Genomic DNA, 19,350 nt, shown 5'->3' on the forward strand with positions numbered 1-19,350 from the left:
GGCTGCGTGTATGACAGCTCTGTGCTACACTTTGTTTTGCTTTATTTTATCAGGCTTACCACATACCTGCCTTTGTACAGATTCTGAAGGGTCTTCAGTGTCATCAGAGCAGAGAGTACATTTACAGCATCAGAGTTCTTTGCATCAAAATGAACTTCATTATATTAAAACCCAGACTCTTTCCAAGTGGGAACCTTTATGTGAAACATGAAATGTCCTGGACATCTGGGTTACTAATCTGTCCAATCCTGAATAGTATATTTGCTCAAACATTATCACAAAACAAGTGAAAACTATATACTAAATGCACACTTGTGTAGATATAGTAGTATCGTCATTATCATCATCATCCTCACCAGCGGCTGTAGAAACACACAGGCTTCCAGACACTGCTGGGAGAATTACATCACGTTTTGAAACTAATGGCGAAGGCATAATGATTTCTCTAAAATTAGAGATTTTAGAGCTGAATTCTTTCTACAGTGTTAAGAGAAATAATAGTATCTTATTGCTAATAAAAAGTTTGTAGGAATTGGAGAAGTACAATACGTTCAATACGTTCATGCCTCTAACGGTGCAGCAGCGAGCGCTCGAGACGGTTGCTATAATTACAGGCTGAGTTGCCACATACCGTCAGTGTCCAGCCGTGATTGCACTCAGAAGACAGGTGTCCCTTTGAGCTGTTTAACACAAACACTGACTCCAATCGTAATGACAAGCATTGCTCTGCTTCGTGTACTACATTGTGCTAATCCTGCAGCTCAGAGTGAAGCACAATTAAACTGCTGCCATTCTGATTGTAGACCCATCAGCAATAAAACGGCAGCTTGTGCCAAAAAGCCAAATAAATTGAATGCTTAGAAGCTATTCATTCACTAGTCTGCATGTTTTGTATGACCAGTGAATAGGCATCAAATTATCTTTAGGAATGTAAGAGCATGAACTGCTGGTAGATTATATATTAAATATATAATGAATCCATTGAATCTTTTTTTTTTTTTCCAGAAGCTAGCCACCATCACGATCCTAGGCAAGATGGAGTTGGGTTGATTTAATTAGGAATAAAACAGATCAATATACTATTGAATTTATGTCTGGCAGATTGTGAATGCGAAAACCATCTTTAAGGTAATCTTGTATGTGTAATTACCTACTGCATATCTATTGCACATAAATTATACCAGCAGTGCATGTGATACGGCTCATAAAGATTAAGCTGAATATGGCGAGGTTGATTCACAACAGTCTGGTTCATCTCGAGGTTTCTACCTCATATAGTTTTAGGGAGTTTTTCCTTCATTGTCACCTCTGGCTTGCTCATTAGGGATACATTTAAATTTTAAATGTATAATATGTATTCTGAATTTTAAAATGGCTGTAAAGCTTCTTTTTTCACTTTGTCCATTGTTAAAAGTGCTTAACAAATAATAATGGAATTGGATTGAATTAAATTGCCTGGAGACCATGCTTTGGGAATCATTAGGTACTTGTATTAAACATGTAAATTTGTAAAATAAATAAATAAATAAATAAATAATCTATTAGATAAACAAAGAAACAAACAGACCACAAGATAGATGGAGGGAGAAAGAGATAGATGAATATATGGATGGATGGATGGATGGATGGATACTTGGATACATGGATGGATAGATGGATGGATGTATAGATCGATGGATGGACAGATACTTGGATGGATGGATGTATAGATGGATACATGGATGGGTACTTGGATGGATAGATGGATGGATGGATGGATGCTTGGATGGATGGATGTATAGATGGATACATGGATGGGTACTTGGATGGATAGATGGATGGATGGATGGATGCTTATATGCATGAACAAATACTTGCTACACAGTAATGTGCATGTACCTCATAAATATAGTCCTAAATACAAAAACACCATCTAGTCATCTATTTAGAATAAGAAGAAATAACATAGTACTCTAGGTTGTTATATGAATCATTGATTTCAGTGATATTATGGATATTTTTTGCAGATGATCATTGATCATCTGTTTTTCTATTAGCAGTTACAAGCATTTATTGATTTATTGATTTGGTTTCTCATATTCTCGCTTAAAAAAACGTAGTTATTAGTGAAATAAACAGCTGCTTAGGGGTTTTACACAGTACTGGTCATTGCTGCCCCAAGTGTATTAAAAGCTGGTTGTATATGAGCACTTTTACTCCATTATGTTTTATTAACTGTGAATATGACTATATAGAAGATTGTGATGATCTGGGAAATAAATCTGACAGCTATTAACAAAATTTAAAAATGACTCAATTCCGTTTTCATAATTACTGAAATCCTACAGTCCATTTTATAATTACTAATGAAAAGGTTTCACTTTATTATCATATGCTTATGACAAGGACTTCACAGAGCGATCCCAAGACAAAAAACCTTTTACAGCTAGAGTAAAGGATTTCTGAAAGAGAAGAGCTTCATAAAATTGAATCACAAAATATCATTAAATCTCCTTGAGGCTATTTATGTCTTGGATATAATAGAAGAATTTAGTTGATTCAATCTTCCTTTCATAATTATATATTAATTTAAATATTAATCTGCACACAAATCAATCGAGTGTAACAAAATAGTAGTGTGAAATGTTCATGTTCACTGAACTTAAATGCTCAAATAAATACTTAAATGTTCACTTAAACTTAAAAGAATGTTTCTTAGATTAATAATAATAATAATAATAGTAAAAAGGCTTGAAGCCTCACAGTCCTGCTCCTGGCTGTAGTTCATCTGCCTCAAAGTTTGACTTGTTATGTGTTCTGCTTTTCTACTCAGCGCACTTGTACAGAGTAGATACTTGAGTTACTGAAACCTTTCTTTCTTCCCTTTGAGGAGTTTTACCCCTTGAATTTCTGCTTAAATTTAAGAAGGAGGAGAGAGTCAACTGAAGGAGAGAAGGAGTACAATTAATGTCAATGGAAACCAAAGAGTGGGCGGAGCAAACAATTAACAACCGGGAAAGACAGCAGACAGAAACAGGACAGAAACACAGACAGACTCATTACAACCAGCAAGTCTGAAAGCAACAATCATGCCATGGTCAAAGTGACTGAGCTTGAGAGAACTTTGTATCCTCTACATGTTTACAATACAGTATATGGTTGATTGGATTATCACATGAATGTCCATATGTTCCATTAAAGTGAATGTATATTAATAAAGCGGTAGGCATGTGGTAGACTAGTGTGGGCGTGTGGTAGCCTAGTGGTTAAGGTGTTGGGCTACCAATCGGAAGGTTGTGAGTTTGATCCCATGTCCACCTGAACAAGGCCCTTAACCCTCAATTATTGCTCAGTTGTATAAAAATAAGATATTGTAAGTTCCTCTGGATAAGGGCAACTGCCAAATGCTGGAAATGTAATGGGTGTATATTTGGATTTATCCAATAAACAGAGTGAAACTGTACACACACTTGTAATTACTTTCTATGATAGATCGATGACATCACACAACACGTCTTGGCTCAAATCAGCAGGAAATTTGCTGTAATTTAAAAAATTTTAATCAGGTGTTCAGGAGTCACGTCGAAATAATCTCTTTAAGAAATTAAGCAAGCTAGTGTTATAAATTTATTTAACAACAAAACAAAGCTAAAAACACACACTGACCTAAACAATAAAGCATGTAATAGCGCTCATAATAGACATGTACTGTACAGTAATTAGGTCCTGCTGAAATCTATTCGAAGCTAAACGCTTTCTACGATTTAGCACTTTCTCTCTCAGACACTACTGAGATTAACGCAGCTCTGTCTTCCCTCTCACGAATTAAAACAAAAAAAGATAAAAACTAATGACTCAGCAGCCCACACAAGCAATGAGCTGTTTCAATTCAACAGCAAAGAAGTTCAGGCAAATTCTCAATATCTATTATAACAGTTAGAGATTTTATGATACCATCCTTGTCTGGCCTTATGATGAAGCTTGCTTTCTGCTGGAGTATAAAGGTAGCTGCACTGAGATTCTGGGCTGCTGTCTGATAAACAGATGTGCAACACAGATGAGATTTTTACATCAAACTGGCGAAGTGTCACAGCTAGCTAAACATCTGCTGTCAAACGTTCCTGATAGCAAAGAAAAATGCACTTGTACTTTAATACATTTTTCTTCATTTATTTTCTGTATTCTGCTCTAGATATTTATCTCTTTGTGTATCATACATCACCCGCTGTTCCGCTTTCTGCCCGTGTCAGTGAAACAGTGTACCAGGAGAGTGCTAATAAGACTTTTTTTCATACTTCCGTGTGTGTGTGTGTTTTCGACGCAGACCGCATCACATCACAATCCCTATTTAAGTGGTGAGAACAGCTTCTCAGTTGCTAGGCAACAGAAAATTTACAACACTGAGGATAAGATAGCTAATGTAGAACAATAATTTAGCTAGCTACTGTAGCATGTAGTCTTTTGATGTAGAATTTTGGTACTTTTTGTCACTAAATACAGATAAGAAACTGGTAAGACTGGGGAAAAAATTTTCATTCCATTGTTGAAGAGAAGATTAGAGTTCTTGTTGAAAAGTGGTGTATGGGACTGGGTGGAGGAGTACATGCAAATTTGTATAGCAAATCAAATTCCAGAAGCTTGTGTTCAGCTGCGTGTGCAAACGTCTATCAGATGCTGAATGAGATGTGGATGCGGTACTAGCTAACATGTAACCGGGAGCTATTTTATATGAACAGCCATCGTACTTTTTGACATCTTACAGCCACTTTTTGCCCAGATTTGGTGGTAAATGGCTTGATTCTTACCACTAAAATAACACAAAAATGACTCTGACTACTCTGGACTACTGATAGTTGTGACTTGAGTGACTACCCCAGGACTACCAAGCTGCCACTGCTGGGCTCTTGAGCAAGGCCCTTAAATTTCAACTGTTCAGCAGTATAAATGAGACAAATGTAAGTTGCTCTTGATAGGGGCATCTCCCAGATGGTGTAAATGCAAAAATGAGTTCATTGGATGCCACCATATCGAGCTACAGTATCTGAAAAAAATCACGCAGAACTTTCTCCAAAAGAAAGAATACCAATCTCATTTATACATTTAAATTCAAATATAACAATCACATGAGCATTTGTAGCATTAAAACCATTTTCATTTGGCCAACTTCAAGCCACGGGATACTAACGAAAAGAAACACTCGAATAGAAATGAGAAAAACTGAAAAAATGACTAAATAACTTTAAAGTTAGCAAGAATGCCTATTTTTTTTAAAGACAGGTGTGAGATAAAGGCTCATCTTATGTGAATCTTGTTCAAACTTTGCATAAACATACAGTATCATGAGCTGTATCAGTCATCTACCCTGTTCAGATGTGTGTTTAGAAATGAAATAAAGTGACGTGACGTGACGTGACATACGGCCAAGTTTGATGACCCATACTCAGAATTTGTTCTCTGCGTTTATCCCATCCAAAGTGCACACACAGCAGTGAACACACATACCGTGAACACACACACCCGGAGCAGTGGGCAGCCATTTATGCTGCGGAAACCAGGGAGCAGTCGGGGGTGTTCGGTGCCTTGCTCAAGGGCACTTCAGTCGTGGCTGGCCCGAGACTCAAACCCACAACCTTAGGGTTAGGAGTCAGACTCTCTAACGATTAGGCCACGACTTCCCCCCTAAATATGCAACCTATGACCTTAAAAAATAACATCTATTGTTTGAAATGTCAGACAAAAACCTTTTACAAAGCATCCACTCTTTAATGAAGGCAGTGCCACAAAATAAGTTTTTATAATGCAAGACTAAAATCCCTAGCAACAATAGCTTTAAAAAAAGTGAGCAGAATGTTATAAAAGTATAGATGTGAGAAGCTGAGGGTTAAAATGGCACTTATCAGAACAGGCTCATGATGCCATCAGAGTGTATGAAAGGCAGTAGCGATGGGGTGGAGCGCTGCAATTCAGCATCCAGAGTCTGGAATTGGCCATGAAAGACGTGTGACTGAATGGGGGCTAGAAACCAGTAGGAGCTCTGACAGCATGTCTCACACCCGCTTTCCTCATACGTCCACGACGCAACAAAGTCTTGGGTCACTGCATATGTGCATTTGTTATAGTAAGGTGAAAGTAAAGTCAGTACATTTTATTCCAGAAGCTTCCGAAGATGGAAACCAGTTTATAAAATATTTATGTAACATTTATGAGACAAATGCTATACAAACGCTTCATGTTAGTAAGGATGTGGTAGCTTAGTGGTTAAGCTGTTGGATTACTGACAGAAGGTTGTCAGTTTAAATCAAGCTGCCACTGCTGGGCCCATGATCAAGGCCCTTAACCCTTAATTGCTCAGTTGTATGAAATTGACATAAAAATGTAAGTCACTCAGGACAAGAGTGTCTGGTACAGTAAATGCTGTGAATGAAATGTAATGCTGATTGATTAAGTTATTAAATGATCCAGTCTAGTGTTTCTCTCTTTGACATGGACACGCTGCAAAAAAAAACCTAAATCTTTGCAATGATCAAACATTTCCTTTTAGATTACAAGACACCCAATGAATTTCTTTGACATGTCACACTCCACTAAGTGGAAGTATATGAAAGTAGACACCCAGTGGGTAGTTAATGTGTAGTTTATCTAACCTACTAGGAGAAATATATTCATAGAGATGTTCCCAAAAAAAAAAAAAAAAAACAGTTAGTGTTTTTTTCCTCCATGTAAATGTTTCTATCATTAAAGTAAACGGAGATATCGAATCCATTCGTATTCTCTGAGATTCCTGAAGTGCTTGCTCATAAGCCTGTAAAGTTTAAATCTGTAATTTTCTTGTCATTTCTAGACTGGATTACTGCAACACACTGCTGGCAGGTCTACCTATGAACGCAATCCATCCTCTGCAAATGATCCAAAATGCAGCTGCACGGCTTGTTTTCAACCTGCCTAAGTTCTCGCATACCACCCCGCTGCTGCGATCCCTCCACTGGCTTCCGGTAGCTGCACGCATCAGATTCAAAACACTGATGCTGGCCTACAAAGCCAAAAATGGACCAGCTCCCTCTTACCTAAAAGCCCTCATCACTCCTCGCACTGCACCCCGCACCCTCCGATCTACCAGCACTGCTCGACTGGTTCCACCATCTCTCAGGGTAAGAGGCAAGTATACTACAAGACTCTTCTCTGTTCTGGCACCAAGGTGGTGGAATGAACTTCCCCTAGAGGTCCGGACAGCTGAGTCACTGGCTATTTTCAAGCGGCGGTTGAAGACCTACTTATTCAGGAAACACTTCAACTAGCACTTCTTTCCTTATCTTTTGCATTTAAAAAAAAAAAAAAACACCTTTGACACTTTTTCATTGTAACTCTGAACAAATGTTTTAAACTCATGGTATCTTAAGTATGTAACTTAGTGATCCAGCATTAATGTATTCAATGTTAGAGATTTAAGCACTTATGTACAGTACGTCGCTCTGGATAAGGGCGTCTGCCAAATGCTGTAAATGTAAATGTAATTTTTAACTACTAAACGTCTGCATATCGTTATCACAACAGAGATAAAACATCTCACATTGAAAGCCTGATTCATTTTATATCAGACTTGTGACGATAAAATAATGCGTTTATATTGACAGAAAATGTGTGATATGTTCATTTTTATTCTGCTGGTAGAAATCAACCCCAGCGTACTGACAAAAGGGATTAAACCTTTTCCTAGATATTTTTCCTCATTTCAAGCTTTAGTCTTGTTCTGCTGATAGATTCTTTTGTTTAGTTCTTTTAAGTCATTATTTCTAGAAAGAAGAAAGATGTTCGCTGCTAACAGTAAAACAATAAGGAAATATTAAAGCTTAAAAATAGTAAATATAACTGTAAATAGGCTTATTAAACTTTTACTTGGTCTAATGTAATCTTATCATGAGAAACAGAATATAAGATCTTTCTAAGATGTGTTTTTCTGAGGCGCAACGACTCGGTGATGCCTCGAAGCTGCTTTTCTTTTCAGGCACCAGTTAAGGTGTTCATACGGACGCACACGGATTAACAATTAACTACATTTTAAAATTAGGTTTCCTATTTAAGCATAAATTGTAAAGAGTTGTGCTTTAATCGAGCTCTGAGAATGTGCTTTTGCAAATGGAGGCCATCCTCTGAGTTGTTTATTACCAAAATATTCTTCCAGAAGTCACATTTTACTACCATTTTAAAAAGTTAAAGAGGAGAAAAAAAACACCCATTAAAAAAAAGTCTTCATCCTTAGCATCTTCCTTTCTGTCCCTCTTTCTCCTCTTCCTCTTTATCTCATTCTCTCACTCAATGTCTCACATACACAGTGATGACTCGTGAAAAACAACCGCACTGATAAAGTTGAATGGATTACAACTGGAAATGAGTTTGATTCACTTTCATTCTCCAGAATCATCCACATCAGAAGTAAAATCTGCTTGCGGATTTTAAACACGAGCCTCGTTATCGTCTCTTCGCTCAACCGACCTCCGTTCATGCTAACATCATTGGGGATATAAGTCATTTTGACAGCTGCTTTCACACGATGAATTGGTCAAATTGAGATACTCTTTGTGTTAGAAACTAATGATATTGTAGTCAGACTGATTTATTTTTAAAACTGCATTTGTTAAACTGGCTCTTTGCCCAACACGGTCTTTGCAAGCAGAAAGCCAAGGCAAGATTCGAATGCAACTGAAATGAAATCATTTCAGTGCTGCTTTTTTTTTTTTTTAAGGTCAATGGATATTACTGTCAGGAAACCTGTAGTCATTTTGGGCTGTTTTCCAGAATCAGCCAACAGATTTTCTCTGAGAGACACACATATTACACCTCGCTGTTTTCTTCCCACACCCATGTTTGACAGGCAAATAAAATCCTAGTGCTTTTAGATATGTAGAACTTCTCTACGAAAGAGACCTTTAATAGCACTGGATTGATGAGCATAAACAGCAGTAATAACTAATAACCCTCACATCTCTGAGACATTTCTGATAGTGTTCATCAGTTACTCAAAAGCTCTTTTTCTCACAGATATTTGTCATAACCAGTGATAACTGCTGCATCATTCACAATTAAATAGCTTCCTCCATTATGCCTAACTCAGACATTTCCATGTAGCTGATTGAGTCAAAATTTGCACTTCTGTAAAATTCACATCTGGTCAAAAAGCCAAGTGATCCAATGTAAATAAAGATTCTCCAAATGACTTCACTATGTTCTTTAAATAACTACAGTACATTGCAGTCTACAAATATTTTCAGTATGCAGCTTAATTTGCAAATTATATTTGGCTGCTATTAATGAACCATCTGTTTCTTCTCAAGCAGCACGAAATAACATAAAGGTAACCAATGCAGTGCTAATTAAACTAAGCCTTGTTAATATTGCTCACTGCTTTGTGTTGGATGTATTGTGTGTGTGTGTGTGTGTGTGTGTGTGATATCTAAAGTCATCCCAGGCTAATGCACATGAAACAAGGCATAGTGTGCTCTCCCACGCTAATGCTTGGCAATTTTCTGTTCCTGGACAGAAATCCTAAAAGCCCAGGTTTGGCTGTAATGAGCTTTTAGGGGATGGCGAGTCGATCCTCACAGGTTAAAGACGGCTCAGCCAGTGACATATGCAGTGCGTCGACAAATCTCCAAGCACAAAGACTACGCTTAGAGAAAATGAGGGCATTTTCTCTAAGCTTGCTTTTCATGTCCCTGTCTAATGAGAGTAATTCTGTACATCTCAGTCACGTCTGCGGTTTTATAAGTCTTCATTGGCGGCTAATTGAAAGGAAGCAGAGAAAAAGGCATCGGCCAAATTAAACTCATTATGTCGGACGTGCGATGTGTTTAAGAACATTGTAGAGGAAAGGAATGCGTGGTGATTGGTGTGTGTCTGTGTGGTGATTTGTGTAGAATACGAGAACAAGAGCTTGTGCTGTGGGGGTGTCTGAATACCGGAGTTAAACATTACTTCTCTCTTTTTTTTGTTTTTTTCCTCCTCGATTCCGGACTGCATGCCTTAAATCAAACAACAGAAAGCGTGTGCTGTTCATCACTGAAGGAAGCAGTAGGTGGAAAGCTTCCAGAATATTCTTTGGTGAAAGACAGAGGAGTGCAGAAAGAGGATAACAAAGTGGATGAAGGAAAATAAACAGGCTGCATGCTTCATTACCTGACAAGGAGCGTGAGTATATGGAGCTGCGTGTCAGAAAATAACTACCAATTTCATATCACTGCACACACACACACATAAACACACACACACACTCACACACACATGGGTGCAAATCCTGGGTAGAATTGCTGAATCACTGAGTCATCAGCATGCTACTAATCTCTTAATGCTCCTAATAGCAGATTAACATGTCCATGATCTGTACAGATGGTAGAAATGTTTCCTTACATACAGTATTTTATAAATCTGTTTCTAAACAATCCAGATGTTAATCAATGCCAAATATGCACCTAAAAGCCAGGGCTGTCTGTTTCTGATAGGAAACTCCATATCACAACATCTGAGCTGCATTTATTATAAAAGCCTCAGTCCCTCTGCAGATAAAAAAAGAAGAGAGAAGTTAGGATTCAAAGATTATCTGCAAGTGTTACCTTACTTTCCCTCCAAAGTGTGTTCTCTGGTGTACATCATTACACAGGATGTAACTCTCCTGAACCCTGATTAGGCTGGGATGCAACACATACACAGAAAAAAATCTTCTTGCCGCAGGACATACATTGATCTTAGAAGATTTGTCAACAAACCCTGACATTTTATTTAATTCTATCTTTCTGTGTGTGTATGTGCGTGTTTGTGCGTTTGTGTCAGTGTGTGTGTGTGTGTGTGTGTGTGTAATACTGCATAAAACTTATACTAAATGATCGACACACTTCACGATTCATTTGAGAACACAGACGTCGGTGTGTATGCCGCTCACACCGTGTACATCAACTGAGAAAGCCGATGAATTATTTATTGCTCGAGTTATTTGTGTTTTACTTTCCGTGATTCCGAGCAGAATAAATAAATGAGGGAATAATATATTTCTTTCAAGCAATTATGGAAAAATCTTCAGCCTCACTCATCCTTCATGCATGCCATCCTTGCTCAAGGATTTTTTTTCTCCTCCTTTCTCATGATGTGCCTCTTCAGCCTCTATTTACAGTCCACCTCTTAAAGGTATGCGGCGGAGAGAGTGTTTAGTGCGCATGTGTGACATTAGCAGAAAGCGGTTTTAACATTGACATGGAGGATAAAAACATAGAAAGAAGGCGAAGAAAGGCTTAAGATAAGGCAAGAAGTAGGACCCGTGTTAATATACTGTAGGATCAGCTTTCCAGAGGTAGAGAGAACTGAAGGAGCGGGAAATTGGCGCATATTCACAGATTGGAGATTCCCGAGTCAATAACTCCTGAGCTAAACGCTGTTACTACACAAATAACACCTCTTTTCTATTGTAGTAATGTAGAGACGCAACTACAAACGTGTATTGCTAGTAACAGCGTTTAGCTCAGGAGTTCTGTTGGAAGCTCCAATCTGTGAATATGTGCCAACTTTACTAAAGACGCCGAGGCGCTTTTTTCCTTCTCGATAGGTGAGTAACGTTGGTTTTGCTTTGTTTCACAGAACTAATATATGCCGTCCTTTGCATGATTATGCTTGTGTGTCATTTTTGTTTGTTTGTTTATCTGCAATCGTATTGTTCTTCCCATCAGCTATGATAAAGACACATTTCTTTCCAGTAGTTGCCTGGGTTACGTTTGTATGTGTGGGCGGAGCTATCGATACAGGGGTGGGACCCATTTGGGTTAGGGCCGTGTTTGTGTTGGTGATTTTATATAACTTTGGCTTTCAAAAATCGGAGACCCTGCCTTTAAGATAGCTGAATATTTATGCGCAATAAGCCTATTGGAAGGTACTGTGTTGCCAGGTCTAACAAATAGTTTCACTCAACTGTGGACTGTCTGCATTAATTCAGCCCTAGGTGTGATGAGCCTATGTATTGGGTATATGGGTATATGATGCATGTTGCCCTGTGAATGACTGATATCTAATTCCATATCTTATTCCTGTCTCACAGACTGTATTCCCGGGATAGACCCTGGAAATGGGCATTATTCTTTCAGGAGGTTTATACAGAGAACAAACAGAGTTGGAGTTTTGGATTAAACAACAGCTCAGAAAAAAAAGCTCAGAGAGAAAGAGAGAGAGAGAGAGTGGGTGAGGGAGGGAAGTGGATAGAGAAAGGAGGGGAAGTGAGAGAAAGAGAGAGAAAGAGAAATATATAGAAAGAGAGAGAGAGAGAGAGAGAGAGAGAGAGAGAGAGAGAGAGAGAGTCAGAAAATGAGATAAAGAGGAGGAAGAGAGATGGGAAGAGAAAAGAAGATGCTAAGGATGAATTGCTTATTAATTAACACTGGTTACATCCTTCCTCATTTTAATTGTAGTGAATAGACTCTAAACACTCATTCACTCTCTGTAATCACAGAGTATTACAATTCCCATGATACTGTGTGTGTGTGTGTGTGTGTGTGTATCTCATACACGATTTTCCAAATGTTAAATTGAATTGTTCCAGCAAGCAGAGAGTTTACTGTACCTTCGCTGTTTATGAGCACTGAGAATGTAGGAACTTTTATGAAGCTGTAAGGCATATCTGAATACACAAAACTTACACGCTGCTAAAGAAAGCATAGAATTATGGGTAATCTGGTAATATTAGATAGGTTGCAATCATGCAGTGTGTAGTCTTATAGAAAGCACTGCACAGAAATGGCATGCGATTTCTCTAGAAAACGCATCTTCCTTTTTTTCTATGGAAGATGTCCCTAATTCAGTGGGAATGAGACTGAGAGCTTGTGTGCCACATGAAGCTATAGAATCAGTACTAATGGCAGGATAGAGATAATGACAGAGTGAAAGAGAATAATGGTGCTTATTAGAGGCTGAGTCAGGAGGCAGTTTACTACTCAATCATCACTTCTTTTCGCGTTTTGCACTTGCAACAATTCTGCTATTGTGTAGAAGCTCTTTACAAACATCTTCATAAAGCACACACATATATGCATATGCACGCACACACACACACGCACACACAAATTTTGAAACTAAATGAGAAAGTGTCAAGTGTTGCCTCATGGATGTCCTAGTTAGAAATCTTCATGGACCGTGGACAGCTTTGTCCAATTTTAATTCAATTTTAATTCAATTTAAATTCACATGGTCTCAAAGCAGCTTTACATAAGGATAGAAACTATATAAAAATAAAAACTTTTAAAAAAAGTTTAAAATTAAGTTACTGTATATCCCTAACATCTAGCCCTATTGAGCAAGCGAGAGGTGACAGTGGTGAGGAAAATCTCCCCGAGATGATATGAGGAAGAAACCTTGAGAGGATCCAGACTCAGAAGTGAACCTCATCCTCACTTGGGTGACACTGGGTTTGTAGTTGTAGTTTGTAGTAGAGTGGAATTAAGCTACCAAGAGCTCCTGAGGAACCAATGGGCCCAACACTAATTTCTTCCTTCTGAAGTCTTCAAATGATCGCTGATGAAGACCCGACCACAAAGCTGGCCGACGCAATAGTAGTTCAAAGAAGGCGTTACAGCGTCTGGGCGGTCCCATCCACAGCAATCCCATGAGTCAATGGCTTTCCATACAGATCAATCCCCAGCAGAGAGCACACTGGGAGATGAGACTCCAACCAGGGGTAGAACGTCAGGATTGATGATCCCTGCATGTGTGAGTTACTCAGCAATAAAGCACATACTGGTTATGACCGTACATACACTAGTCCCTGGAGCTGGAAGGCTGAAGAACAGACTAAAAGAACCACAGACTGTCTACAACTGGTGTTGCAACACCTGCAGCCATAATCCTACTTCTGTCCTAATAGATGAGGCTCCGAACACCAAGGCAGAGTAAAGACAATGCAGCATGACACATTGGAAGTCCAGGAGTTACATACTGCATGCATAAAACATACTTCAATTCTGTTAGTGTACTACAAATTTGCATTTATTACACATGCATACACACAACTGGTGGCATGGCTGATGTTAAATCCCACACATGCTAAATTACTTTGCTAGCCCAAGGCCTTGCCTGTTTACATAATCGGCACGTATGCTAATCAATTTCCCTCTAAAAGTGATATTTCCTGATGGCCCACAAATTCCTATGTTTTGCTTTTCCTCTTACCCATCATCATTACTACCTCCCTGAACAATGAATGGGACAAGCCACATATCTATAAATGGTCAATGCAAAATAGCTCATACATATTTATATTTGTGGGTAGGAAAAGAGGCTAATTCACTTGCACGTACAGTATATGTAAAGACTGATTTATAAAGTGTAAATGCTGCGCAGTTTCATATGCAAGGGTTTATATATCTTTTATAGCATTTCCTGTTTTTTTATTTGAACATGTACACTTTCATTCTGGAAACACAACCAGCCAGTAATGATTCTAATCTTCATCATCATCATCATTAGTAGTAGTAGTAATAGTAGTAGTAATATTTATTTATTTATTTATTTATTTATTTTTTGGTGTATTTTCTGCTCTGCAATATTTGAAAAAAATCTAAAAAAAAATAATTGCCAAATCTGTCTCCAGTTTCTCACTGAAATCTGCTGGCTTTTGTTGGCCTCTTCATCCTGATCAATCATTAGACATGGCTTTTACGCTTCAACTGTGTCAACTGTCTGCGCTTTTTATTGAAGCAGAGTTGTGTGATTTAATAAACACACACACACACACACACACACACACACACACACACCCTCACACACTACAGAGCCTGATACTGCATCGTAAATAGTCCAAAGCTCAGCACCAGCAATCAGATATGAGCTGATGTTTTGTATTTGTACACTTTTCCTTGAAAAAAAAAGTTAGGGAAGAGGACTAAGTCTGGAGTAATTCCTCACAACAAAGCCAGCACCTCCAAAGCCCAACTTCAGTCTAACTTTCATCTGGCAGGCGTCACAGAGTGGCCTCAGGGCTGTACTGTCCAAGCAACCAGGGGGTGAGGAGCATTTTGTTTTATTGACATCTCATAGAGCTCAGTCATCTCACCTTCTGAACAGAAATACAGAAACACACAGCACTAGAGTGGCAGGTGAAGCCAGAGAGCTCAAAGTTTAGTATGAGAAACTGAACTGTCTATCTGACTGTGTGTCACCTGCTTTGAGACGTCTGCGTGTGTGTGTGTGTCTGTGTGTGTGTGGGTGTGTGTGTGTAAACCTTCTATGTATAAAAAGCAACTCTTCCGATCACAAATAAGTGAACTGCTTCATACTTATGCTACGTTTAACGTAACTGAAAAGATTCAGATTAAAGTAAAACAAAAACAAAACACGGATGCATCCGTCTTCATCTTTTACTTCTTTACCCTCTCATAATAATTACCTGTATAGCAGATGTTAGAAATTTAACAAGTGGATATATTCGTTATGTGGACTGATCTAAAGCACACACTAAAATATACAGCATCACTCCAAAATATATATTTATATTACTGTTGATGCTGTGAGCAACCATAATGAAAAGATTTCTTCTGGCATCTTTTAGTCAAATGTAGCTTTAAAAAATTTATTTAAAAAAATGAACAGAAAGAAAAACTGAATTTTTATCAGGAGCTAACAATAGTTTGTGGATCAGTGTGTAGTTGACTTACCTGAGTCAGACATGGAGTTCAATTAGGAAGCTAATTTCTTCTGCAAGCATTAAACAGCAATGTATATGTGCGAGAATGGGCTATTTATTTGAGTAGGGCAATTAGGTGCAAATAACGTCTTAGCCAGATCGAATAATCACCAGTACAAATAACAAGGTCACAGAAAAGTATGGATTTGAAAGGTAAGAGTTTTTTTTTTTTTTTAAATCAATTAACATTATGGGCAAAATAGAAATTAATGGTGTGAATATTCTGCAGAAAATTTACATTTTTATAGATTTTTTTTGTAACTAAAGTAAAAACAACCCTCTTCTTAAATTTCTGACTATCACTCCTCCATTTTAGGTGTTTTTAAAATAAGCATATTATTAACAAATGTATAAAACGTAATCGTTTTTGTAACTAATATAAAAATAATCCTTGTGACCCAGAAATTTTATTCTTTACTTTTGTAGAAGCACAAATAAGAACTGAGGAAACGAGGGAGTGATTCCAAACATGAAAAAAGGAGAGAATGCTCTCTCTCTCTCTCTCTCTCTCTCTCTCTCTCTCTCTCTCTCTCTCTCTCTCTCTCTCTCTCTCTCTCTCTCTCTCTCTCTATCAGGCACACAAACACACACACAGACACACACACCAAGCCACCCCCTCTCACACTCAAACTCATGCTTATGTAGTGCAGTACAGGATATGAAACTTTTAATTCAGCATTTACTGTGACCAACCATCACCTCAAGGCTCCATCACACACAGACACACACACACACACACACACACACACACACACAGAAAGTTACTGACTGGCAAAAGTAAATCACAGAAAATGGGGAAAAGAACAGGAAGTGACTCACCATTCTTTTCAGTGTGTGGCTTGAAGACTTCCTGTCCAGGCAGGCAGGGACACGGTCCTTCACACTTTGCTAAGATGCTCTTTCCCGAAACACATGCCTGGAACTCCAGCTTACACTGCAGTCAGGCAGAAAAGGATTATGGGTAATGTACTGTAGTCCACACTCACTGGCGTTATATTACAAATATTCACTACAGAGAGTGCAGCATTTAATAACACATACTGCATTATGCATAAACTGCTGCAGTCACGTAAACGTTCAGATAATTACCATTCTGTGCGTGCTGTAGAGAAAAGGGCAATGTGACAAAATGAAGTGAATTAGTCAGCATGTGCGAAATAAAATTAAAAAGCGGCAAGTGAACAAGAACGAAATTCCATCAAGTCTGATGCTTTCTGATGGAAAAGCAAGATGGAGATTTGTGTTCAGTGTGTATTAATTCTGCTTCAAAAGCTTGAAATCATCCTCTTATTAAACATTAATCAGCAAACCTCATTCAATCACACACAGATACTGGTGTCAAACTTGTGTGTGTGTGTATGTGTGTGTGTGTGTGTGGGTGGGGGGTCAGCAGATTGAATTTCACCACAAGAATTGACTTATGAACAATGAACAAGCTGAAGTGGAATGGAACTGATTCTCTATGAAGGAGCTGTGTAAACCAATGTGGCCTTGAAACCATGTTTCTCCATTACCGTGAAATCACACACACACACACACACACACACACACACACACACACACACACACACACACCTTTCTATCCTCTCTTTTAGGTTTTTTTTTTTTTACTTTTTTTAGATAGATAGATAGATAGATAGATAGATAGATAGATAGATAGATAGATAGATAGATAGATAGATAGATAGATAGATAGATCCTCTCCATGGTTGTGGTTTAATTTCCACCTACACCATTTTTGTGGAGTTTTCCCCATCGTCTAGGTTCCATTTGACCCAGTAGGTTAAGTGGTGTAGAGAAAGAATAAATAAATCAAACTATTATTATTATAAGTATTACAACAACAACAACAACTATTATTATTATTATTATTATTATTATTATTATTATTATTATTATTATTATTATTATTATTATTATTATTATTATTATAGGTTTACTTGAGGAATAAAAGAAAAGTCTGGCTCCCCTGCAGAGTGTGTGAGCTCCTGCAGTTGGTCTTTGTTGAGCTCAGCATGACGTGTTTAAATTGAGCAGACCTGCCTGATCTCAGCTGGAGTGCAAAATGTCCAAAATGTTTTATTTAGAGCTTTACCGCAGCTTAAAGTTTGCAGGTTTTACTGTAACAGTTCAGCAGCACACACACACACACACACACACACACACACACACACACACACAATGCATACACAGCGTCTTGATTCCAGCTTTTTGTTACTGTGACTATTCTACGTCTGATTTGTTCATTTTCTAATGCTTATATACAAACACACAAAACACACACACACAAACACCCATACACACACTAAACTTTATATCATACATTTCTTTCCCCTCCATCTCTGACATATTCAATTTCACGGCATCCGGTTTAAACTCGCCACTACGCTGTTACATCTCTCGGATAATTTAAGAAGCGGCTCGACTAATTAAAATAGCTGACACGCACACACTTGTGTTTAAATGGCTGCATAAATTCTGCATTTATATCTACACAAATGAATAAATAATGTATACATATAAATATACACAGAGTTAATGAACTGTCAGAATGCTAAAGAATTTATATGAGATATATCTGTGGGGAAAAATATTCTGAGGGAAATGGCATCTGGATGTATTTAAATTTAATCACAGCATGACAGGTCTGATCATGCCGGCAATCACGGTGATGTCGAGAGATACCTCCAAAAAAAATAGTGAGATACCTCTAATTTATATTTGATTACGATCTCTGCATGTACCCCATTGTTAATATGTAATGGATTATTAAAACGTTAAGCTGTTATTCTGATAAATACTGTCAATTGCTTTGTATTTGTTTTGTCACACATTTATTAAAAAAAAATACATTTATTGTTCTGTGACGTAAGAGCTTGCGGACGGTCGCTGTCCTCTTTCAGTGCTGTTAACGCTAAGTATTTCAAAGCCGCTCCTACAATATAGGTGCGGTTAGTTTGACTGTGCTTTCAGAAGCAGCGGCTGGATTAACCGCAGTAGGGTCACTATAATGTCTTCGATGATAAAAAAAAAAAAATTGCAGACATCACAGCCTCCTTCTTAAGTGTTGGACACTTATGTGAAAGTTGGTAATCACATGTCCGTGATCAATGTAAAAGAGCATGCGATCATCCACGATGCTGCGTTACTGTATGTTTCCTGCCCCTAGAACATGTTCTAATGCAGAGATCATAAGAAAATTAAGTCGTTATCACTACAAAACAACTTTTGTTATGTCGAGATAACAAGAAAAATGAAGTCGTTATCACGACAAAACAAGAGAGAAAAAAATAATAATGCATTGCCTCTCAGGACTTCCATAGATATTAAGGTTGAATATATATTTTTTTCCCAAAGCACAACGAAAAAAATAAGGAGGAACTGCGAGAACAAAATAATGACAGAAAATTGCTATAATACTCAATAAACGCAATATAATCAATGCATACTCGCTTTTTCCTTTACTTAGATTATCAAGCAAACTGGTATAATTGGTGTCCTTCTAATCCGACCCGCTTATTTTCTGTAGGGTTTTACCCAGTCTATACCAGAGAGGACTGAGAGATGGAGGGAGGGGTAATTGGAGGTGCAAGAGACAAGTTAAATGACGTATTGAAGTGGGGGGAGAGAAAACCAATCCAATAAGTGGTCAAAGTTCACCCAAA

The 19,350-nt window shown here is 38.0% G+C and overlaps 1 protein-coding gene across 1 annotated transcript in view; it reads right to left on the minus strand.

The window, feature by feature from the left end:
- The window catches only part of spock1 (SPARC (osteonectin), cwcv and kazal like domains proteoglycan 1), a 210,277-nt gene that overhangs the window by 35,687 nt on the left and 155,240 nt on the right, over positions 1-19,350 (minus strand). The window contains exon 7 of the mRNA XM_060887161.1: positions 16,505-16,619. Within this exon, the coding sequence (XP_060743144.1) occupies positions 16,505-16,619 (115 nt within the window). The remainder of the gene's footprint in view (positions 1-16,504; positions 16,620-19,350) is intronic.

This window comes from Tachysurus vachellii, chromosome 14, assembly GCF_030014155.1.
Source record: "Tachysurus vachellii isolate PV-2020 chromosome 14, HZAU_Pvac_v1, whole genome shotgun sequence".
NCBI lineage: Eukaryota > Metazoa > Chordata > Actinopteri > Siluriformes > Bagridae > Tachysurus > Tachysurus vachellii.